Genomic DNA, 26,639 nt, shown 5'->3' on the forward strand with positions numbered 1-26,639 from the left:
GGTTGTTTTGAGGATTGAATATATGTAAATTCATACGCCCGTCACATCATGAACAATAAATGTTAGTGATTACTATTATTAGGATTATAATACTGATTAACCAGAGCCTATATAATGGGAGACTTAGACTGACCAGCATATTGGCATTTGTCAGCTTCAAGATAAAAAAGTTAGCTAACAATAGAACAACAAACTGCATGGTTTAGACTCATTCGCTGCTACTCATCAATTTCAGTTTCCTTTGCCTTAAGAAGCCAGAACCATAGTTGGCCACAATCAAAATAAAAAGATTCTGTTCCCAGGGTATTCTGATTAATAGAGGTTTTATGTTTAAATTCTTTTTAAAGTTTATGTCAAACACACAAAAGTTCTCCCTAAGCTAAGGGGCAAATTTCAAATTTAATTTTTAAATGATTTGGAAATAAATGCAAGTGAAAGATGATATTAATATGTTTTATTAAAGGAACAAATTAAAAGTATCTATTATGTTTTTTCTGCTTAAAGCCTTTCTTTGTAATCTTTGGGTAAAAAAAAAAAGGTTTAGATAGAACTTCAAGATCAGAATTATGCACCTCTATGATCGGAATAAAACGGCCTTCCATGAGACATAGAATGTCTTGCAGATAATACAAATCATTATCTTAAGGAAAGATCACTAAAATATATTTCCTTTTACTGTGAATATAAAATTGCAATCAAGAGCAAAATCCAGACTGTGAGAGACTGTATAAGATAAACAACCTGATTTCTTCAACAAATATCAATAAATTGTAAGGAAGAATAAAAAGAGAAAGATAAGCGGAAACCAATGGATTAAAGGAGACTTTTAAAAACTTAGTAAAAAAAAAAACCTAAACACACAATACTAAACTCTAGGACACACTTGGGTGATAAAACTATAAACAAAAGTAAGGAAAAAATAACCACAAAAGTCAGGATAGTGTTTACATGTCTTACAAGAAGAGGAGGGAGGGACCTGGGCTTGGGAAGCAACACATGGAAAAGTGGGCCAAGGTCTATTTCTTAAACTGGATAGTGGTTATTGGGTGTTCACCCTTTAGTCATTTTTGTGTCAGTGTTATATTTTACAATTAAAAAGATTTTAAAAATAAAATTGCAATTTAAAAGATTCACCAAAGTAGTTATTATCTTTTTCATGAAAATGTCTTCCTTTTCCCACATACATACTCACACCCTTAAATCCAATGCATTGCACCTGAATTTTCACAAATAAAGGTTCCATGACACCTGAGCAGAGTCATATACCAGACTGGTTTCTAGCCATTGTTTAAATCAGACTTGATAATTATTTTGATTTTAATTTTGCATCCTCAAGATCAATATGATTGGGCTTCCCTGGTGGTGCAGTGGTTAAGAATCTGCCTGCCACTGCAGGGGACACGGGTTCGAGCCCTGGTCTGGGAAGATATCACATGCCGCGGAGCAACTAAGCCCATGCGCCACAACTACTGAGTCTGTGCTCTAGAGCCCATGAGCCACAACTACTGAGCCTGCGTGCCACAACTACTAAAGCCCGTGCACCTAGAGCCCGTGCTCCGCAACAAGAGAAGCCACTGCAGTGAGAAGCCCATGCACCACAACGAAGAGTAGCCCCCCGCTCGCCCCAACTAGAGAAAAGCCTGTGCGCAGCAACAAAGACCCAACACAGCCAAAAATAAATAAATTTATATGAAAAAAAGATCAATGTGATTATGTTTGTGCCAACTGACAAAAACAAAAAGTTCTTACCTACAGTTTTGCTTTGATCCCATATACCCTTTCAAACACTTCAATGCCAGGAGAAAAGCCAATTTAGAAAAAAATTCATAGGCCTCTTAGGGAAGGTGTTATGGGCTGAATTTTATATTGTATTCCCCTAAAATTCGTGTGTTGAAGTCCTAACCCCTAGTACCTCAGATTATAACTATATTTGGAGATAGAGTTTTTCAAGAGGTAATTAAGTTCAAATGAGGTCATTAGGGTGGGGCCTGATCCAATACGACTGGACTGGTGTCCTTATAAGAAGAAATTAGGATACAGATACACACACAGAGAAGATCATGTGAAGACACAGAGAGAAGACAGCCATCTGTAAGCCAAAGAGAGAAGCTTAAAGAAACCAACCCTGTTGACACCTTGATCTTGGACTTCTAGCCTCCAGAACTGTGATAAAATAAAATAAATTTCTCTGTTCAAGCCACCCTGTCTATGGGACTTTGTTATGGCAGCCCTAGCAAACTAATGTAGAAGGTAAAAGAGGAATAAAATATTCTGGTTTTTTTTTTAAGTAGTAGAGGGAAGAAAAAGAAAAATATGAAATGTTATAATTTTACAGTTTTATTCGACTCATAATGTGTAGTAAAAAGAAAAACTTAAGAAAATTCTGAGTCATTAGTAAAGAACGGAGATCTAACAGACTCCATGTAAAAAGAAACACCCAAAGAGCTTAGCACAAGGGCAAGACATGAGGAAACCAGAAGGAAAATAACTGGCTACTGACTTTGATTTGATGGGACAGGACTCAGCGCTTTCAATATGGTTTCTGGAAAAAACCCAGAGGAGAATTTTGAGTTTTAAATGGACTAAAAACAAATTGAGGTGATGGGTGAGATCAAAGTGGTTTTCTTAATGGGAGGAATTCCGCTGGCTCTAGGGTTCGGATGAAGTTTGGATTTACATTTCCCTGGTTGGATAGGCTTGGGAGTTAGGCAAATCATCAAGGAAGAAAATGCAATTCTCAGGCTGGAAAATCAGCAGTGGTTGTGTGGTGAAGTCCGTGTTCTGGGTGTTATATATACCCATGGAGCCTAATGATCTGAGTGGACTATGCTTTGTTGATTAATATAAGTTTCTTGCAAAGGGATACTACTGTAGAGACAGCAGATAGCTATTGCTGGATCCACCCTCCAAACCTCCATGCTTATATTTGCATTTCATCATTCCACTGACAGACGTGAACGGAAATAAATAGTGAACTGCCTGTTTCCTCTCTTCTCTAATTTAGCAAAGGAATAAGATACACTCTGCATTCCAAAAAGCATCATACAAAATAGAAAATGAAATCAAATAAGCAAGGATGAGATTAAAAGGAGTCCAGAGATTCTAAATCTAGTTAAATATTTTTTCCAACTGTAAGCAAAATGGCTCCATTTTCTTATGTCATACTAAGAAGAATCCTAATATGCTTTCTGATGTAAGGCAGTGATACAAATCAATCAAACATTCAATTAGTCAGTTTTCAAATAAGTTTAGAATAACTTTCTAGAGGGACTGGCATAATTATTATATCTAGATCACTTGTAAAAATTAACAGATTTTGCTTTAAGTGTTTATCATTTAGAGATGTATAGATGTGTGAAGATTTATTTCCTGGGAAAAATGTCCCAATGTCTGGAATTTGCTTTTGTAGAGGAACAAAGTTTGCCACCCCAAAATATCTCTTTGGCATATGGATTATTTGGAGCTGAAAATAATCAAGACCCCAAAAGACTCAGGAAGAAACTTGGACCTTCCCTAAAACTACCCAAAGAGTGTGGTTAGAGGACCTGTCCCAGGAAGGGAGCCATCACCACAGATGACTACAGGATGAACTAGGTGTGTAGACAGGGAGGAACCTAGCAAAGTCTGTTGCTAAAACTCCTCTCTGTGTCCCATTGTCTCTGTGTGGCCCAGCAAACATCTGGTTACCAAACATTTGCTTTTCCATCTCCATGTGAATTGCCTTCCCCCTCTGTGAGGTCCCAAACCACTACCCTCAACATCTTTTGTCTTCAGCTGAAGATGGTATTTAAGGTGAGGGTTTCAGCCTTTTTGGCGAATTACTCAGTTCTTGGTCTCTCCCATGTATACATGTCATCAAACTTTTGTTTGACTTTTGTCCTGTTAATCTGTCTCACGTATATTTAATTCACAGAGCAGCTAGAAGAACCTAGAAGGGCAGAGAAAAATTTCTTCCTCCTCACACTTTAAAATACTACACACACATAGAGAGTGAAAAGATTATCAAAATGTTTATAACTATTGATGCTGGATAATGGGTATGTAGGAGTTCATTGTAGTATTCTTTTTACCTCTGTATATGTTTGAGACGTTCCGTAATAAAAAGTTTTCTTTTTTTAGTTAACATGTAATTGCAAAATCCAATCCCCTTCACTTGTCACTGGACTAGGACAATGTAATTTATTTTGGTTATTGATAACAGAGTTTAATTTAAATAAAAAGCTTTGTTACAGTAATACATTTAAGTTGAAAAGCAGTAGACAAAAAAATAAAAAAATAAATTAAAAAGCAGTAGACATAAGTTCAAAGGAAAGTAACTTTAGAAAATGTTTACAATATAATGTTTACTGTTAAAAAGCAAGATACAATATTGTAAATATGTATGATACAAAGTCTGTAAAATATGAAAATATAAATACATGCACAGGACAAAAAAAATACTAGAAGGAAATACAACAAAATGAAAACAAAGTTTATCTGTCAGTGATGAGTTTATGGATGATTTTTCCTTTTTTGATACATTTTTTCTCCACTAACAAGTTTTCTAAAATGAGTATAAATTAAATTAATAATCAGAAAAAGAAAGCAAATATGTATATTTGCTTTCTTTATATATATATATATATATATATATATATATATATGACATTATAATTCTGATAAGGCAGAATAGATAGTCTGAATGCTGTTCAGAAGAAAATAAACACTTAGCTAAAACTCTTTATACTAAACATTGGTTCTAAAGAAACTCTTGGGTGGGGTTTGGTCTCATATGCCTCAGACAACATCATCACTGATATGAAAGACACATACATTCTTATGCTTATAACTGGAGAATTTTTTTTTTTTGTATGTAATCTTTTTCAGAACTTACCTGACAAGAACCAATATCTTGAGATTTGTCTCCAGGGATTTAAAACTCCCTGGGACATCCCTGTTGACATAATAAGTTCATAATTTTACCAGAGAAATCTTTCCCAAATGAATGCAAAGCCAGGCACCTACCCTGGACCCAAGATTTCACCTCTTGATTCTCAGTGCTAACCTTAAAAGCAAATTTCAGAAATTATTTTCTGTGACATAATCTAAAAGAGAACTACTTGCAGTAATATTAATCCCACAAAGCATAACTCCAACAATTCCGGTAGTACAGTAAGAATTCGTTTTCTGGTAACTAAATTTTTTTCCCTAAGTCAGTGACACCCTCTCTTGATAAATTCTGAAATATAAAAACCCCAAAACTACATTGGAAGTATCACTGAAGATTAAAATCATAATCAGTACTTAAAAGATTCTCAAAAGTTTCCCCCAAGAGAAAAATTTTACTTACTTTCACTTCCACAGTCTTCCCTCCATGTTCAATGTGTCTCTCCACGTATTCAGAGGACAGCAAATCACTGCAACAGAAAGAAATGATGATGAAAGAGGACCTTGAAAATGTAAATCATTTGAAAACCACCATTAAGTTTACAACATTCCAGCTTGAATGATTCTATTTTTTGTTGTTTTGTTTTGTGTTTTGTTTTATAAATTTATTTATTTTATTTATTTATTTTTGGCTGCATTGGGTCTTCATTGCTGGGCGCGGGCTTTCTCTAGTTGCGGCGAGCGGGGGCTACTCTGTTGCAGTGGGTGGGCTTCTCACTGTGGTGGCTTCTCTTGTTGTAGAGCACAGGCTCTAGATGCATGGGCTCAGTAGTTGTGGCTCGTGGGCTCTAGAGGGCAGGCTCAGTAGCTGTGGTGCATGGGCTTAGTTGCTCCACAGCATGTGGGATCTTCCTGGACCAGGGATTGAACCCGTGTCCCCTGCATTGGCAGGAGGATTCTTAACCACTGCGCCACCAGGGAAGCCCAGCTTGAATGATTCTTTAATCCAGATTTTAAAACAAAAATAAAACTTTATAGGTCTCTCTCTTTCTCTCCCTCTCTCTCTCTCTCTCTCACACACACACAGCCTAGTACTTGTAAAAGGATATGAGGCTAAACTGACTAAATCACCTGTCACCCCCTTGCTTAGCAGAGCTAGTTCCACCGATCTAGTTCAGCAATTCTAGGAAACTACCATTATTTTTAAGACATCTTATTCTTCCCTTTTTTACTTTAGCTTTTTTGTGTGTGAAGATTTTAATTTAAGTTTTTATTATACCTTACATCCTTCTTTGCTGTTTCTCTCCCCTAACCTTTGAATAGTGGGGTACTCCTAGGAGGCTTAGTCTCCCCACATTCCTTGGTGCTCTTTTCCTATCTCATGTATTTAAGTATTAAGATGCTGTCAATTTCTAAATATATATTTCTAATTCAGACCTTTTCTCAAACTGTAGATGTAACTGCTTACTGGACATCACTGCTTAAATATCTAATAAGCATCTCAAACTTGACATGCCAAGGCTGAATTCTCTGACCCTCACCCATTCCCTACCGCCTGCTCGGCCCACAGCCTTCCACAACAGCTAACATCAACACCATCATTTCAACTGCTTTGCCGAAAACTTTGAAATTATTGACTCTTCTCATACCCCACATCCTTGCTTTAGCTTTTTATCAAACACTTTTGATTTACTACCATACTTCACCATTTCTCATATGTTACGTGTGATATTTTATCTAACAAAATATTAGTTTCCCCCACAAAAAAATTAAACAGAGGCAAAGAAAGTTAGAAGAAATGAAAAAGAATATGCTTTCAGCATTTTAAAATAACCTTTTTTGAAATCTCTCCTAAACAACCACCACCTTCTTGTATAATTTTTAAATGTTTACATCATCTTAAATATACTTCTCTTTAATTCTATATAAGAGGAAAACATTTCCCCTTTAATAGAGGCACCTCAAGGCACAACTCCAATAAACAGTCTTAAAGTCTTTAAATTTTTAAAGCAGTAAAATGTAGATAAAATTCACATTAATAAATAAAAATATGAACTTCTAAATCTACCCCTCTATTAATAAACATTCACCCAACTAAAAAAATGTGTTTCACAGTGCTCTGAAGGTCACCATCCAAAATTGTCCCAATCATAAAAAAAGGTGAATTTCTAAGCACAAGAGCTACCATGATAAGCACTATGCCTACAATTGCTTGGAATGTAAACAGAAAGATCAAATACGCATTACATTAATGCAGGCACGAGAGTCAGTTTCTTATAGTATCTGATGCTTACATTTCTATCTAGGTAACCTATAATTATAGTCTAAGTCCTTGTTTCATTTGTCTTTGGAATACATTTTCCTATTGACTTTATGGGGGAAACAGCTAGAATGCTCTAAGCTGCAAGTTGTAGAAAACACAACTAAAAGTGGCTTAAACAATCAGGACATTGATATCATTTCTTGTTAGAAATTCCTGGGCAGGTGTGATGTGAATTTGCTTCTGCAACTCTTCAATTCTGGTAGGTGAATACATTCAAAGTTTATAAAATATAGGCAAAACACTTTTTAAGATGTTTTAAGTATAGATAAGTAGCTACTAAGCAAAATTTTGTTAGACGTGGGCAAAATGCATAAGATGTGTAAAGCATAAGTAAGAAGATCATGTGTGTATCTCACACTGATAGAAAGCGATGGATGACCAAAAGATACGTAACATTTTTAAGGCACCTGGGTAATAAGTGTTCGTGATATAACAAATATATAAAAGACACTATGCAGGATATGCTTATACATAAACAGTTAATATTTATGAGGTCTTATTTCAACCACCTATTGGTAACACCCAGGATTTCTCAACTTCCACAATACTGACATTTCAGGCCAGATAATTCTTTGTCTTGGGGAGTATCTTAGGCATTGTCACATGATTAGCAGCATCCATGACCTCTACCCACTAGATGCCAGCATCACACACACATACACACACACACCAGCCATGACAATCACAAATGTCTCCAGACATTGCCAAATGTACACTGGGGGTTAAAACTGCCCTGGTTAAGAACTGCTACTGACACCCATTCCTGCCCCATGTTTTCTCTGAACAAACAGAATTCATGGTTGTCCATCAAGCTAATGCACAGGCTACAGCTCCTGACCAAGCATACTTGTCCCTGTGTCTCTCAGATACAGCATGTGGGCGTCATTAGCTCAGGCCACCTTGCATCTGTGGAGCTTGCCCAAACCTCATCTCTGGTCCTTGTAACTACATATCAGCAGGGAAGGCAGATGCAGCAGAGAGAGAAGCAGATCCTAAGAATACAGTGTACCCCAGTACACATTAGCTGGAGTGGTCCTTCCACCCCACTTGCACCCTATCCTAAGCGTGCTAACCTACCCTTTTCTTTCCTCTTGCTTCTCACTGTGTGCTTTAATTTGATTTAGCACATCATGTGATTTGAGGATTTTAATTTGGTCGGTGAGGGCTTGCTGTTTGTTCCCTTACTTCTGGGATAGCTTGCTAGCTAGTATACTTGTAGGCAACCATTGCAGCAGAGGAATTTTCCACTGGACATCAGAGCGGTTCCAGGGCTGGTTCACGTGGTGGCTCAGCACCATTAATGAGACCAGGAGTATGTCCATCCTTCTGCTCTGCCACCAGAATGGTGGGTGACGTGTCCTTGTAACTGGCTCCTCTCATGACCCTAACGTGGCTGCTGCAGGTCTAAGCATCTCATGCAGATAAAGATATCCCAAGGTAAAAAAGCCTTGTATTTCTGTACAAGAGTCAGCAAACTCTTCACAAAAAGCCTCTAGCATTCATCTTCTCAAGTATGTTTTGCCAGGATTACACTACTTGGCCCTGCCAAAGCCAGTCTTTTGACAAGGACATCTGTCTCTGAACAATCAAGATTCTCCTCCTCCTCCCCCTCTCTCTCCTCCTCCCATGAACATCATGACTACTCGGAAGGAGGTAAACAACACTACAGGGTGGAGAGAATAGCTGTTGCATAGCCAACAGACAGCTGTCTTTTTTTTTTTAAATATAATTTTTACCATGAGTATGTTGGATACTTCAAAAATTTCCAAAGGTTTCGAACAAAATAGTGAAGCTTCATGGTCAAGATCTGCTGAAGCAAAACCTGTCATTGCTCCACCATCCACATCCCACTCTTTATCCAAGACCGTACCCCCAACAGGAGAGGTACCAGAAAGATGTCTGCAAAAAACTGCCCCCTAACCTTGCTATCAGTCTCCAACAACTTCTCCAGCAGTGAGAGAGAAAAATTACCCTACAGAGGCAGTGTTTATTAGCAGAGCCAGCCAGATTCCCTCTCTTGGGAATCTGAACTAGTAAATTCAGAAGAAAAACAATCATTCAGTGGATGAAGGAAAGAGAAACTGAAAGTCAAAAATAAGCAGTCACTTGAGAGAAACTGGGCTGTGCCAGTGGTGAATCCTGTTACCCAAAAAGCGGTTCCTCTCTTGGTGGATCTCAAGCCAAAATACACAACCAAGCCAAAGAGTGGGAGAAGGAAGAATTTATTACTTGCAGCAAGTAAGGAGAACACCGGGGATCTTTCCCAAAGCAGTGTCTCCCCCAAGAGCAAAACTGGGGAAGTTTTAAGCTAAGGTTACATGCATATTCATGAAAGGGCTTGAGGTGAAGAAAATTCAGCGTAGAATTGGGACAATGGTCAACAGAGTCCACACTTTAGTTGATTGAAGTCAAGAGGGTCAGAAAAGGTCAACATCATCATTCCTTAGGTTGCATTTGATGGAGGGGGATTTAAATTCTGCAAAACAGCTCAAGAAAGTGCTTGAGGCTAATCTTTACCACTGAAACAGAACTAGGAGTCTTTACAACTGATTTATTATCTTTGCTATTGTTACTTCTCTTGCCTGAAAACAGTTTACTCTTTTGTTCCCTTAAGATCATTATTACTGAGATCTATTCAAGAGCAAGCACTATGGCCAGGCTTAGATCATAATTGGCTTCTATGTCAAAAACCTATATCCAGTCTTTTCCTCCAGCCCAGCCCTGATGTTGGATACCTTTCTCCTTCACTGCCATGTGAGTAAACCCCCATTACTGGAGCCAGCATGAGTGAGATCAAAAAGGGGGAGGAATTGTATAGTAGTAGGAGTAATAATAATAACAATAATAATTAAAAAAAAAAAAACCAGCTTTTGAGTCTTCCAGGTATTCAAATTTCAAGGGAATATTTTTCTTTGAATTATAAAATCTAGGAATTAAGAGAGTATGAGTCACCACATGAATGTAATTACAGCAAAGAAAAGCCTCTGCTCAGGAATTATGCAGCTATTTCAATCAAGCCTCTATACCTACAAGTATTGCTGGAAAGGGCTGTCTGTAATTTAAACCAAAAACAGCCCATGCAATTTTTGGTTTTGTTTGTTGCAGTATTGTGGAAGTCTGCTAAGTATTGTTATTTTAATTATTGGGCTGAAAAACCTTCTATTTAAAATGCCATTTTTTGCAGACATAGAGAATGGACTTGAGGACACGGGGAGGGGGAAGGGTAAGCTGGGACTAAGTGAGAGAGTGGCATGGACATATGTACACTACCAAATGTAAAATAGATAGCTAGTGGGAAGGAGCTGCATAGCACAGGGAGATCAGCTCGGTGCTTTGTGACCACCTAGAGGGGTAGGATAGGGAGGGTGGAAGGGAGACACAAGAGGGAGGGAATATGGGGATATATGTATATATATAGATAATTCACTTTGTTATACAGCAGAAACTAACACAACATTGTAAAGCAATTATACTCCAATAAAGATGTGTAAAAAAAAAAAGTCATTTTTTCCTCTACTGAAGCATAAAATCCTTACTACCACCAACTCAGAACCTCAGTAAAAATTTTTGAAGCCTCCTAAAGTAGAGATAATCAAAATTACCTTAAGTTCTATTTTTTTTTTTAAGATCATTGTTTATCATTAAGTAGGAATCTACTTAATTTTAAGTGTGGGAAAATGGAGGATCTTCTTAACACATGGGAAATTTTATCTGACTGGGTAGAATTTGCTTCCTGTTTACAGCTAACTCAAAACTAATGTGTGAATGCTTCTTTGTGAATTTTGAAAGATGGAAGTGAAAATCATTTTCAGTCAAATTCTAAACCCGCTCATTTTCTAAAGGAAATAAGGAGATGTTTTAAAAGTTAGAAATGTATTCTGAGGCCCCTTTTTAAAAATTTATTTGCATGCCATAATATGCCTGGAATAAGCAAAACAGATACAATGTAAACATTTTCAGTCATAATAATGATTACCCTTTGTCTATCGTGCAACTGAATCAGAGGCAGCTGGTATAGTACAAAGGTTTTGGAATTTAAAAACAAAAGCAAATATTCTGATTTCCTATCCAAACGCTGCCATTTACTAACTATGTGACCTTGGCCAAGTTATTTAATCTTTATGAACACAATTTGCCCATGTCTAAAATGAAGATAAAAAAAATTTCTTTATAAAGTTGGTACGGTATTAAATCAGAACATATGTGAAAGGCCTCCCAAATCCTGATTTCAATTATCCCACTCCTTATTCATCATCTCCTACTCATCTTTCTCTAGAACTCACACTTTAACTGTTTGTGTTACCGAACCCAGCTTCGGCTGGAAAGCCAGTACTTGAGAGATGCGTGTTGGTTGGAAAGAAAAGCCTGCTTTAATCAGGAGGCCAGCAACCTGGGGAGAAGGCAGACTTGTGTCCAAAAACCAACTCTGAAGATTCTGCTTGACCATGAAAGTTTTTAAAGAGAGAATCATTTGGGGAGGGGGTCAGAGTCTTCATTATCTTCCACTGTGTGCAAACTTTCTTCTGATTGGTTGGTACGGTGCTCCAGGAATCTTGTGCTCAGCCTGAAGTTACCATCCTCCACCTGGGTGAGGGCCTTAGTTCCTACAGAAGAACTCAAAGGTATTGGTTATGTTTATTCCTTGAGGAGGAACCAGAACCCTCCCGCATTGCTGCACTATTGTTTCTTGACTGTTCCTCCTTTGTTTCTTCATTCCCTCCGTTCCCTGATAAGCAACTGTTTGAATCTGCCATTTGGAACTTGAGGAAGGTCAAGGGGGCTGAATGAAGCCCATTACCTACAAACATGAAATGGGGAAACAGAAAGGATTTATACCTGGGAGGGCCCCACAGGGTCCAGCTCCATTTCATTTGGAGACTTTTAAACCATTGACCCTACCTACTACTTTTTCACTGTCCTTCACCTGCCTCCTACCCCCCTAATCTAGCTTACAGTCCATGATTCATCATGCAAATCACTCCCTTCCTCCTCTCTCTCTCCACTATGCTCATTGGCCAAACCTCAACCATGGTAAAACTTAACTCTTCTAGGAATCAAAGTCTGACCCCCTAGAAGCGGAACATCCTGAATGGTCATACACCATTCAGTGGTGTTGAATGGTCAACACCATTCAAGATGTTCATACATTGAACCACGTAATTTATGGCCACAATATCAAGTGGTTCCCCTTAACACAATACTGCCCATAAATCCACTAGTCCAATTTACTAGACAATTTACTCTGAGAAGACCCTTCCAAACTTTTCTCTCCTGAAATCTCCAAGGCATTTCTTCATCATCACTCCCTGCTGATGACCTCACTTCTGTATTCACTGAGAAAGTGGAAACAGAAAAGGGCTGCTTCATCTTTCCAATCCACCAACACCCCTGTTTTCTGAACCAGTCTCTGAAACAGAGCAAGACACTATGGGGCCTTCCCAGGACAGAACTTCCTCCACATCCTCTGCCCGCCTTTTGTCTGTAGAAAAACTTTAGCCAAGTAATAAATTTAATGAGAGAAACGAGAAAATGCAGAAGCAAAGGAAAACAGTCAAATAATACCAAATAATAATAGTTTAGTCATTAAGAAAAGTCAAGGACCTTTAGTTCATCCTCAAGGGCTAGAGTTAATATTCTGAGCCACATCCTTGGAGCTGTTTTGTAGATACTGAAACCCCCACCAGGTGGAAGAAGTTAACTACATGATGACCAGACTGTAGCCATGACATGAGCTGCCACAATTCTGAGAACTGGACTCAAGAAAACCAACCCTACAACTGAAGATGAACTAAGTACCTAAAACAATCAAGATGATGCTGATCAGACCACCACATGACCAATTTCAAGATGATAATCAGAGCTGACTGTGCTGTTCTGCATGTAGCCCTTTCCCTCCGCCTATACACCCCTGAAACTCCCCTTTAAAAGCTCTTGCCCACTGATCAACAGTGGAGAGTTGGGTTTTGGAAATGATTCTGACTTCTCCCCCAGTTGCCAGCCTCCGCAGTAAAACAAACTTTTCTTTCTAGCAACACTTGCCTCTCCAGTATTGGCTTTCGAGGTGCGAGCAGCCAGACATCTCAAACTCAACATGGTTAATGCATAGCTCTCTCAGCCAAATCGCCATAGTCAATTCCCTACTCAAAATGTATCCTACTATTAACTTCACAGTGAAGAAAACTGGGGAACTTCACCTTAACTGAGTGATCATAGTTAACATTGCCAATAATGGAAGAAACCAAAATCATGGGCTCCCAAAGTGATGCACTGAGAAGGATAAATCATTTACAGTATTCCCACTAAAAATGCATAAGAAAGAAAGAAACAAATGATTAAAGAAACCTGAATCAGCAATAGATTTTCAAAGAAATAGCCTCAGAGCAAAGATCTAATCCAAAGTGCTGCCATTCAAATGTGACCTCAAGGTCAAGATCAAATCAAGGGTATGGTTGTAAGACACTTTGGTAAGACCTCAGAAGGACTTTTAATGCTGTTTTGCCTAGACTATATCATCTATATTAAAAAAGTTTCTAAGATTCTTAAGAGCCTGCCTATTATTGATAGATCCTCAGCTACACCAAAAAGTTTCTAAGAACCTTAAGGTATGACTCATAGATAGTCTCACCTAAACAAAAGACTTCTAAGAATCTTAAGGGCATCTTAACTCACAGTCCAAAGTAGAGAAAGGCCTATCTCAAGAAGATTTGTGGATGTCGTTTTGTCTGATGGGGTAAATCCCTAAGATTCACATGAAACCCACCAATGGAAACACCACCAGCTTGGATTAAAATGGACAAGTCAATTCAAACCTTTTACAGTCAGGAAGCAGACCTAGAAATATACTTAGATTAAGGTCTGGGTCATTTCTCATGGAAAAGAAATGGTGACTCAAAGGGTGGAGCCAAGAACCATAGGCAACCACTATCAGGAATGTATGTATTCAACATACATTCCCTTTCCCAAAACGGGGGAACTGGTGACATACACCTGGCTGAATATCAGAATTTCAGAGGACCAGTGATAGCTAGGTACCTCCTATTCCTCCCATTTTAAAATAGGAATATCTACTGTAATCATCCTGTCCTCATCTCCCCACTGTATACTGAGTGTATATGGAATAGATAACTTGTCATTTTAGTTCAAAGGTCTGTACCTGTGTTACCTCATCTAAAAGCCTTAATCAGATTGAGATGATAAGAATTTGAACCTTGAGTTTGAGCCTGATAGTATAATGGAATGAGATTTTTCAGGAAATCTTTGGAGGAATTAGTGCATTTTACATATATGAGAAATGTAAATAATTTGTGGTCAAAGGATAGACTGTGGTTGAACAAAAATGTCTAAAAATGCTGTGTGACTCCTCTTATGGTAAAGTGGAGACCATTTCTCCTTTCCTTGCATCTGAGCTGGTCCTATAACAAACACAATGAGACAGAAGTGATATTGCATAACATCTGAGATCTGCAACTTCCACTTCCATGCATGTGGAACTCTCCATCTTGTAGAGGAGAACCAAAGTGCCTAGCTGACCCTTGTAGAGGAGAACCAAAGTCCCTAGACCCAGTTGAATTTCCAGCCAGTGCTGGCACTAATTTCCAACCATGTGATTGAAGCCATTTTGGAACTTCCAGATGTAATAATGCCCCAGCTAACAGCACATGAAGCAAAACTGCCCAGTCAACCCACAGAATTGTACAAAATAATACACTGTAAGGCAATAGGTTGATCATGCCTTCTTATTAGAACATTCAATGATTGTTTTACTGCACAACATCATGTTTTCCTTAGAGCAGTCTACAGGGAATTCCCTGGCGGTCCAGTGGTTAGGACTTGGCACTTTCACTGTCGGGGCCAAGGTTCGATCCCTGGTCAGGGAACTAAGATCCCACAAGCTGCATGGCAAGGCCATTAAAAAAAAAAAAAAAAAGAGCAGCCTCCAAATGAGTACAGTGTAATTTGTTTTGGATAATATTAACATACAGACAATTTAGGATTTTTCGACTTTATGATGGTACGAAAGCTATATGCATGCAGTAGAAACCATACTTCAAATTTTGAATTTTGATCATTTCCTGGCCTAGCAGTGTGCTGTATGATACTCTCACATGATGCAGTGAGCAGCAGCTCCCAGTCAGCCACGCAATCACGATGGTAACCAACCAATACACTTACAACTATTCCATACCCATGCAACCTTTCTGTTTTTCACTTTCAATACAGTATTCAATAAATTACATGAGATATTCAACACTTTATTATAAAACAGGTTTTGTGTTAGATGATTTTGCCCAACAGTAGACAAATGTAAGTGTTCTGAGCACATTTAAGGTAGGCTAGACTAAGCTATGATGTTCAGTAGGTTAGGTGTATTAAATGCATTTTAAACTTACAATATTTTCAATGTACAATGGGTTTATCGGGACATAACCCGATCATAAGTCGAGGAAGATCTGCAAAAGAATCATAAAAGCTTCAAATATGACTATAATCCACCCAGTGAGGTAGTAAAAATCCCCATAGGTCATGGGTCACAATGGAAAATTAAGAGATTTCATTAGGTATTTAAGTCATGAAAAGCTTTTCAGAAGAACAGAACTGGGAAAACGAAAAATTTAAGGACCCAAATTTCATTATTTTATTTTATTTAAGAGGAATAAAAAATTATAAGCTTAGAAAGTTTTTTAAAAGAAAACATTTTTCCCATTCTCTCCATTCTATGCATCGTTCCCCCCATTTCATCTTCTCTCTCTTTATTTTCTTATTCTGTCTAGCCAAGCATTAACCTTCCAGATCCTTTTGGAAAACTAGTCTTTGCTGAGAATCCTCACTACAGAAAATGGATAAATGTCCTGAACTTTCATACCACTGAGAATTAATCATCCTGTTTTTAGCTTTGTTTTGTGCAAAAACTGTTATCTATATCCTCAGTATGTAATAACTAGTACTTAAAATTCCTATTTTGTTTGAACTAAATTAAAGGGAAACTACAAATGTGAATTAAAAGTTTTTCCAAAATTTGCCTTTTAGATGAAAGTTTCATTTTATTATTTTCCAATTTGTAAACATGAAAATTCCTTTCCTGTTTATATACACGCAAGAGATTTTCTGTACACCCTTGTGGCTACAGGGGAAGTTATTTTAGTTATATTCTACTGAGGAAGTCATAATCTGATGAAAATTTTCAGGGAGCTTTCAGTGTGTATGCCAGGACTAGGGCACTTAAAGTAAATGTGGTTATGAAAGTTGAAATAGGCACCATCATTAACATTAGCTCTTATTTATAAAATCCTTATTCCTTATGCCCGGGCATCCCCACACCTACCAAATCAGAATCTCCTGAGTTTATTCTGATATATAAAAAATGTTAACAGGACATGAAAGTATAATCACATTAAGTCTACAAACATTCTAGTAAAATTCTATTAATATAATGGTGTGTTGGCATATTCTGATCATTGTGACTCATTACCACACTGAAAGCCAAAGACATCAGGGAACACATTACAGCAAAGCAATTAAAAGAAGTCCCTGATAAATCTCACGGCACACAATCAACAGAGGGAGACATGTTCCTCTCCATTACAATCAAATCAAGAACTAATTTTTTAAGAAGACAATTGCCAGACTTACTTCAAAACTTACTTAAATTTTGTGTGAGTACCCTAGAAATGGAAGATTTTGGTATTTTTATAAAGTTGCAATTTTTAGGTGTGGTTCAAATAAATTATTTATATTAATTAAAGATGAAATTTTTATAATATTAATTAGTTGAAAATCAGCAAGGCAGAGCTAGCCTCAAATTCTCTCTATTGCCAACTGACTGATAAACATCTTTACCTTCTTCATCTCCTTCCTCTCCACATCCACATTCTAGGAGTGAGACCATATCCCTTGGCCAGACTCCATCGTCAGAGATCAAGAGCCCAGGGCTCAAAATAAGACTGCTCCCCACCCCCATCTTCATGACCTTATGAGTTGGAGTCAAGTGGGGGTCCCAAATTCTGTTAGTTCCTGGCAAGAGAACATCTACCTACCATCAAAACTCAGTCTCATCACAGCAATATGCTTTAAAATCATCAAGATTAACTTAATCAGGCCCTTTATCCTCATTCATGTCTGCCACTTCAAGAAGCTCAGGCTCCCAAATCATCCTTCATCTCCAGCTCTCTAATCCACATATGGTTCTGTCCCCTTTTCCAACCATCTCCTGATACCCTTTGATGATGCTTTCTGGAACTCACACATGCCATTAGCAAAATCCCCTATCTCCAGTCTCTTCTTTGAATATTTCCTTCACCATCTTACCCTGAGAACCAGCTCTCCAGTGGAGGAAATGCTTCTCCTGCAAACCCTGCACGTTTGGTGGGGCGGGGGGGGGGAGGGGGTAGGAAACATCCTTCTTGCTTCTCATTGTCATGTCATGCCATTCTCCCTCATTCCACTAAAAACAACCCCACTTTATATCCTGTATCATCAGACTGTACCACCTATCATTGATCCCTGTAGTAATTTATTGACTCCTGGTCACTTCCCCGCATTTCCCTGAAGATTTTAACTTCTAGTTTACAATCACACTCTCCAGCACTACCCCTGATACAATTATTGGTGATTTTGATATCTACTTAGGTGACTGTTCCAATTCTGGCTTCTCAGCTCCTTGAACTCATCTCCTCCAATGATCTTCTCCATTCTACATCACCCCCCCCAACATATTCTCAAATTCAAGCATCTCACTCTCTGACCAACTCCATCCATCCTAGCTTTCTCTTTCAAAACCCCATTTCAGACCCCAATAAGACCCATAACCCACGAAATTACTACTATTTCACTGTCTTCACCTCTCTCATGTCTCACTCCCTTCCTTGCTCAGATTAAATTCAATCTTAATATTCACTGCTTTGCAAATCTCCCTACCCATCTCCTAACATCTGATTCTCCCTTCCCTAAACCAAGCCTAGTTGAAACAAACTCTTTACTGGCTTCATGCCCGCTCAGTGCAGTTGAATGAAGCTGAAGAATAGCATATCATCAGGCTGACTGCTCACTTTACACTGAAAACCACTAACCTCAAGGGGTCCCTTAAAGCTGCCTGGCAATTATACTCCATTTTTCTAGGACATTTACTCTCCCAACTGTGTCTCAATACCATTTCACACCTTCTCCCTCTTTTCTCAAACCTCTAACATCTACTCCCCATCTGTTCTGAGAAGATGATTATGCTCCCTACATCACTGAGAAAAAAGCAATCAAAAGGTAAGTTCCATAGACTCCCATCACCACTTCTCTACACCTACTAGCATCCGCACTCATATGCTCAGCCTTTCCTCCCATCCTAGGAATTAGCTGTCCATGTAATTATTCAAAGCCAATCCCCCCACTGGTCACCACAATCCATCCCTTCTTGCCTACCCAAGAACGTGGCACCAGATATCCCTCCCTCTCCTGCATCATCAAATTCTCCCTTTCTACTAGCTCTTTCCTATTACTGTATAAACTCTGTTATTTCTCCCATTTCCAAAAACAAACAAAACAATTATCAACACAATTTTCCTGTCCAATGACTGCTATATATCCTTCTGTCCATTAAGCAAAACCACTCAAGAGAATTACCCATAGTCATTATCTTTCCTTTTTCTCCTCCGTTATCTCTTGAACCCATCTAATCAGATTTTCACCACACCACTTCACCAAAACCACTCTTATTGAAGTCACTAATTACCTTTCCATGTTGTTATATCTAATGTCAATTCTCAATCTTCATATTACTTGACCTATAAGCAGCATTTGACTCAGCTGAGTGCCCCCTTCTCTTGGAAATATTTCCTTAGACTTCCTATCAGGCACCACACTCTCCTGGTTTTTCTCCTACTTCTCCTGCTGCTGTTTTTCCATACCCTTTGCTAGTTTCTTCCCATTCCCCCAACCTCTAGACATTGTAGTGCCTGGAGATTCAGTCTTTGATCCTGCTCTCACTCCTTTGGTGATTTCATCTAATGTCTCCCCTTGAATAACGACTATTTTCTGATGACCCTCAGATTTCTCTCTCCAGTTTAGAATTCTCCTTTGAATTCTTGAATCATATGTCCAACTCCATACTCAACATCTCCTCCCGTTTATCAAATAAGCATATCACACTTAATATGTCCAAACCTGAGCCCCTGATCTGGCTTGACAAACAGGATTTTCCTACAGTCTTCCCGTCTTCAAAAATGGCTACTTTGTCTTTCCAGTCACCCTGGCCAAAAACCAAGGAGTGGTCACTGTCTCATCAATTTCTCTTACAAAATATATCCAGAATATGACCACTTCCATTGCTACCACCCTGCTCTGAATCACCATGATATCGTGCCTGGATTATTACAATGCCTTTTTCTGTCAACCCATCAATGTTTTCCTACTAATCTGTGTAAGGAATAGAACAGTCCCATCCTTAGTGAGAACACAGATTAATAGGCATTATTACCCACTGTTAATGATGGTCAATTACTGCCATCTTTTGAGAAAGCAATCTTTCAAAATTTAGTAAACATCTTAAAATTCTGATATTCTTCGTACCCAGGAATCTAATGAAGGAAAACAACTACATAGAAGTTGTTTTATGCCATTTTATAAATAATTTTTATTAGAAAACCTAGTGTTGAAAGGCTACTAGGGAACACTAGGGAACATTAGGGAACACTACTAGGGGCTACTAGCACAAACACTGTGAACATAGTTTTGTAGACTTTTCATGGAGGACAGTCTGACACTACATACTAAATGTGTATCCTTTTTTTTTTTTTAAACATCTTTATTGGAGCATAATTGCTTTACAATGGTGTGTTAGTTTCTGCTTTATAACGTGTATCCTTTTTATCTGCAATTCTGTTTCTAAGAATGTAACCTAGGAAAATAATTTTTAATGTGTACGGATGTTTAGTTATAAAGATTGTCAATACAACATTATCATGGAGAAACACTGGAAATAACAGAAAAGCAATTAAGTAAATAGGGTACAACAATTTAGAATTGAATATTCTGCTAACACTAACATGTCATTGACGATATTAAAAGATTTTTCATAATGTCTACTTAAGAAAAGTTCCAAATTTTGCAAAAGAAAGAAAAATATATATGTATGAAGGAAAAAGAGAATAAAGCATACATTAAGATGCTAGCAGTGTTTATCTCCGGGTAATTAGTTAACTGCTACATTTATTTTACTTGTTTTACTTCTACATGTTATCTAAAACATCTACAATAAACATGTTTTACATTTAAGAAACTAAAGAAATGTTACATATATAATTTCATGGAAATAAACAAAACTAAATTTGAAATGTATTTCACAAATACCATCATCCCAAAGTTATTCACAAAACAACCTCAGTATACAAAAAGAGATGATTGGTTGAGCAAATTATTTTTCCATCCATTTAGTGGAAAATAATAAATTCAACAAAATGTTTTAATAAGAGTTTGTATTAACAGGGGAATGCTTCTTAAGTTAAAAAAGAAAAGCAGTACATGAAATTATATAGAAAGAATAGAACAATTATATAAATAAAACAATGCACAGAAAAAACAATTGGAAGGAAATGCAACCAAATGTTTAAAAAATTCACCTTTGAGTGATGGCCTTATAGGATATTAAAATTTTTTTGTTTTGTTTTCAGTTTGTTAAGCAGTTTCTTCTGGGTATTTATCACCACATTTCTCAAAAAGAAGTATGCTTAAACTTATATGTCTGGATTTTTTTTTAATTTTAAAATTAATAGCAATAATAAAATAATGGTTATAATTTTGAGCCCTTACTACTACTATTACTACTATTATTACTAATACTACTACTACTGACCTAACAGCTTCACAGGCATTAACTCATTTAATCTTCACAACAATCCTGTTAAGTAGGTATTATTAGTATTTCCATACAGATGAGGAAACGGAAGCACAGAGAGATAAGTAACTTACTCAAGGATACTCAAGTGTGATAAGTGGTAGAGACAGGATTCAAATTCAGATGGTCTGACTCCAGAGTTCATCCTCTTGCCCAATGAAACCCAACCCCAACATGTACTTTCCCTTCTCTTCTTGTTTATTTAATTTTCTACGTATGTCACTAAATCAGCCCAAACTTTCCCACAGAGCCACAAAGCCTTCAATATGCTCAAACACGTCAGGAACTGTGGCCCTCCATCCTCCTGCTCATATCTGGACTAATGGACTCTAAGCTTGTTGCATAGCTGTAATCCTGATATCTCTCATTCACCATGATCCTTGGAATCCTCTTTGATTCTCTCATTGTAAACCTGTTTCCATATCTCACATCTTCATCTTTCTTGATCTTCTCCCCTTTATTTTGGGGGGACTCAGTCTCCAGTACCTTCCAAATAAATAATGCATGATGTTCATTTATTTCAGACCTTGTATGTACATTTTTTGAGAACTCACCTTTGACTGCTGGTTTGGACTTGTAAGTACAGAGATCCCTCAGAAATTGACACAGCATTGCTCCACTGTCTCCCAGCATCTAGTATTACTAATGAGAAATCGGATGTTATTCTGATTCTGTTCCTTCCAATGTGACCTAGTTCTTGTTTAAAGAAGCTTTTTGGACCTTCTCTTTTATCTCCACTATCCTAAAACTTCAAAATTATATGTCTTTATGTGGGTCTTCATTCGTTCACCATTCTGGACACTTGAGACCTTTCAATCTGGAAATTCATGTCCTTCAGTTATAAAGAATAATCTTTGATAATTTCCTTTCTCTATTTTCTCTCTACTCTCTTTATGGGATTCTTACTAGTCAGATGTTTAATCTCCTGGATTGATCCTCTCACAGTTTTTATCTTTTCTCTCCTATGTTCTACTTCTTCACCTTTAGTCCTGTTTTCTGAGAGACTTTTTTTCCCCTAACTTTATCATTCAACCCTTCTATTGATTTGTATTGTTTCTAATATTTTTTCTAATTGTTTTCTTTGTATTTTTAAATAGCACTTTCTTGTTTCATAGATGCAGTACTTATACCTCTGAATATATTATTATTGAGTTAGTTTTTAAAGATTTTCTTCTGTTCCCTTCATTTTCTTTGTTTCAACTGAATTCTTTTCATCTGTTTGTTTTGATTGCCTCCTTTTTTGTTAGATATTCTCCTTAAATATCTGGTAATCCATATTATAAGCTTCATGCATTTCAAACCTGCTTTTTTCTAACTACTGGAATTCCAACACTCAGCTTTAACAAGATAGGCTCTTCCAACTATTGGTGAAAGAAAGTTTGTCGAGATGAAAAGAAAACATTCCTTCTTCTAGAGCAGCAGGAAAGCAAATACTAATCTAAGTCATAGAATAGTCTTAGAAAACATGATTTCCAACAATAGATTCTTATCCAGAATCCAGACATGAAAAAGTGTTGCTATGTCTTATAAAAGTAAGTATAACCTTTAAAAAGCCTGTAATTCTTTTTTTTTTGAACATGAGACAGACTTTTATTTTAGAATCCAGGCCAGGAGCCCTGCTTCTGAGGCAAGAACATCAGGCAGGAATTCCTTACTAGCCACACAAACTTCTTGGGGCAGGAGAGAGTTGTATTTCTTGTAAGCAGTGGGAAAAGCACTGCCATCTCAACTCATGCTTGTGCTGTGAGTTCAGAATTTGCCAATATCCAATATCTAGAATATTCTGTGAGAAACAAAAAGTCAGTAATTCTATTTAGTTGCTTTACTTAATAATCTGTTATCCTATTAAAATGTTAAACAGACATATCTGTTTTCTGCAAAGCACAAATAATTGTTAAGCCAAAAGAATATCGCTGGCACTTCCATCTTCCTCCATATGTTTATAGATGTAAAACAAAATAAAAGTATGACTGTTGGATTTCCCATTATAAAACAGAGTTGTAGAGTTAATATCTTTTTAAGTTGATAAACCTACCTTCTTCAGCCCCACACCACACCCCAGTTTTCTGAGATATCTGGAGCCTCCATCTCCAGGGTCTTTCCCAGGTTCTGCTTCCCATTGCAATTAGTAGTCAGCTTTTTCCACTTGGTTAAGTCAGTTACCACTTGTCCATTTTTGTTACATCTTCCAAAATTTTATTGATGTCTCTTGTCTGCTTTGTTCTTGTAAGCTTATTACACCCTCACTGTCATTATAATGGAGGAAAGATATATGTAAGGGTTGAATCTGCCAGATACATGCAGGGCATTTGAAATGTTTCTTTTTCTATCATGATCATATAATTTTTATGATGGACAATTATTAGATTAAACCAGAGCCAAGGAAATCTAGGCCATATGGGTATGAAATAGACACCAAAGATAGAAAATTATATCTCTCCATGTCTCAAAATTCTAGCAATAAGTCCTTAAAAGGTGCCCTTTCTGCTCTCACACATTTCATTCTATTCCATTAGCTGTCATTTCCTTACCTATCTTTCAATTCCAAGGGCCATTTCCAGCTAATGTGCAAATGGTAATTACACCAAGTCAAACTACTTTATTTTGGTTCCACCAGAATGCCTTTGTTTCTTCACAATACCAGAATGCTACAATTAATAATGAGTGTGAGTGGTTTTTAAAAATTGTAGCAGAACTAAATAACCAGCTGAATGCTGTCACTTTCAAAACTGTCTTCCTGAGATCCTCTTCACTTATGCCAGTAATACTGCAATAGCTGAAAACTTTGTTAAACTTTCCCCTTTGGAATTGCCTTCAGAGATGATTTATGTGACACATAAGAAAACCAGTCTCATTATTTCCTAACCATATCTTCAAAATAATAAATAGGCCAATCACCCATCCTACTGAAGAGATGATTGTGAGTGGCTGTTGGCTACGTTGGAGATTCAAATTTACCTGTACTTACTGATGTTATGCCACCACTAAAAAGATTCCCAAAATGTGCTATAGACTTTTATAGCAATCCTCCTCAAAAGATCTAACATTGCTTTGAGCAATAGAGCTGTTATTGTAATAAGTGCAATGCCTTCCTGTGGTGACAGCTTTGAATGGGACAACTCACCTGGCTGTACAAGTTTTGAAAAGCTTGTTTAAAAAGAGCTTCATCATCTCATAGTCACTCCTCAAACTGGCTTAAATGAGCAATAAATGGAAAGAAAACTAGTCAGGTCACTATGACCTGACCCAGAGTTAGTGTCTATATTCTAAGAGCTAATAATCAAAACACAAAACTGCGAACATAAAAGTTAAGGATGGGGACTTCCCTGGTGGTGCAGTGGTTAAGAATCTGCCTGCCAATGCAGGGGACACAGGTTCAAGCCCTGGTCCAGGAAGATCCCACAAGCCGCAGAGCAACTAAGCCCATGCACCACAACTACTGAACCTGCACTCTAGAGCCCACGGGCCACAACTACGGAAGCCCGCGTGCCACAACTACTGAAGCCCACGCACCTGGAGCCCATGCTTCGCAACAAGAGAAGCCACCACGATGAGAAGCCTGCACACCACAACAAAAAGTAGCCCCTGCTCACCGTAACTAGAAAAAGTCTGTGCACAGCAACAAAGACCCAACGCAGCCAAAAATAAATTAATTAATTAATTAATTTTTTTAAAAGTTGAGGATGCTTTGGTCTCCTATTCTCTTAGATTTTAGAAAATTACCTCTAGGGAAACCTTTTAGGAGTGCATTATCTTGTGGAAAATTACTGAACTTTTTGCATTTGAAAATATGCAAAAGGAGATAAGAAAGCCAAGGAGAAAGTGTCATATATATCAGTTGTGCATGTCTATACTCCAAACACAGAGGGATTGATTATCTAAGGCCTTTGTATGTGGCACCCCTTTTCACAATTATCTGATGAACCACTGTATTCCTCTCAGTCTAAATTCAGCCACCAACCCAGGAAAAGGAAAAAGAGTGTTTTCAGTGCTGCTTTTCATTCATAAATTTCCAATTATGTTTTTATAAAAGAGAAATCAATGCATAATGGTAGGCTTCATGTTCAGTTACTGGGGAATAAGCAGAGATCCTGAAACAAAATAATCTCTATTAATACACATGCAAATGAAAAAGACCAAACATATATCCACGAGGCTGACATATCTCCCACATGGCACTCTCTGGTTTTTGCTCTAATTTTAGGTTTCAGTATCAAATGAATTAGGCACTTGGAGGGAATGTTTTAATAAAACTTAAGCATTTCTCTTGCTTATTAAATAAAGAGGATGGAGAAGAAAGAATCTATGAATATTCTATGCAGATCTACCAAGAAGTATAAAACTGTAACAGCAGGGACTCCATAAATATTAAAAAAATTGCAATTAAATGAAATTGAAGTGGGAACTAGAGGTTGCACAGGACATTTCTCAAAATGCTTGAGAGTCATGTGGGGTTTTTCTTATACGTAGGGGCCATGAGGAATGATATCAGGGTTTGAAAGCCTGAAAAGATGACTAGCAATTCAAACAGTAGGTAAAACATTTGTCATGGCGAGAGGCTGGAGACTAAGAAAACTGGGTTACTACAGTTCAAGCAGAGAAAACACAAAACACATAAAAAAGGTATGTGCAAAAAAAAGAGCCATAACTAAACATGGGAAGTGGTTAAGAAAGATGTTGGGAGCCTCACTTTCCCTCCCATATCCCTCATTTTCATGTGAGGGCTCAGCACTGGGTTCTTTCCTGGATTCCTACCCTTCTCCCTGTCTTGAAGAAATGAGTTGACCTGGTTAGGGGCACACTGGTCCACATTTCTGACTTGGGTAATGTTAACCTTGTAAAAGACTGTAAATACTGAGGACCTCCTCTCTTTTCTTTTCCTCTCTGCTCCAACCAATGTGAACACGGAGATTCTGAGAAACTGTGTCCACTCCACAGCCCCAAATCTGTCCTAAATACCAAAGTCTAGACGTTACTGGAGGGCATGGAGATAGGAAGCATTAATAGGATCATCTGGCCTTCTCACTAATGCATGATGTTTTTATCAGAAAAAACAGTGATTCTTTGCTCTCCAGCTTCCTGTCTATCTCTCAGTGCTTCCAAACTTGGGTAGGTCTTAGGAAACTTGTTCCAAACAAGGTCTTGAGGACAAAGGATAATTGAGCAATAAAAGAAATGGAAAGAAGCAAAAGATAGGTCTTTGATATTAGCTGAGTTTGAAGAAACAATAGCATATTCCATTATAAAAAACCCTCCACATCAAGGGCTGTAGTACTGGGGTACTGATTTGAACCCAGAGAAAAAGAGTCGGAGGCAAGTAAAAAACAACTGGCTTTAGTTCTTCCCTTAAAGAAAAGTAAAGCAATGAATTGCCTGATTTTGAATTTAGAACATTAAGATGAAGAACTTTGTTTTTCACTTTATAAAGTGAATGTGTTGGATGGATTAAATCACCAAGGTCCCAACTACTCACCAACTCTAACCTTAGATTTCTCAATTTATGATCAATGTCATGATAGACAAATCCCATTCACCCCAAACTTTAGTTATCCAAATGGCACATGGAAGAGT

At 37.6% G+C, this 26,639-nt stretch overlaps 1 protein-coding gene across 6 annotated transcripts in view; it reads right to left on the minus strand.

Moving 5' to 3' along the window:
- Positions 1-26,639, minus strand: part of ADAM22 (ADAM metallopeptidase domain 22) — a 237,541-nt gene that overhangs the window by 108,671 nt on the left and 102,231 nt on the right. For all 6 annotated transcript variants that reach the window (XM_061198592.1, XM_061198589.1, XM_061198590.1 and 3 more), the window contains exon 4: positions 5,330-5,396. In XM_061198592.1, the coding sequence (XP_061054575.1) occupies positions 5,330-5,396 (67 nt within the window). The remainder of the gene's footprint in view (positions 1-5,329; positions 5,397-26,639) is intronic.

The sequence above is a fragment of the Eubalaena glacialis genome, chromosome 8 (assembly GCF_028564815.1).
Source record: "Eubalaena glacialis isolate mEubGla1 chromosome 8, mEubGla1.1.hap2.+ XY, whole genome shotgun sequence".
Lineage (NCBI taxonomy): Eukaryota > Metazoa > Chordata > Mammalia > Artiodactyla > Balaenidae > Eubalaena > Eubalaena glacialis.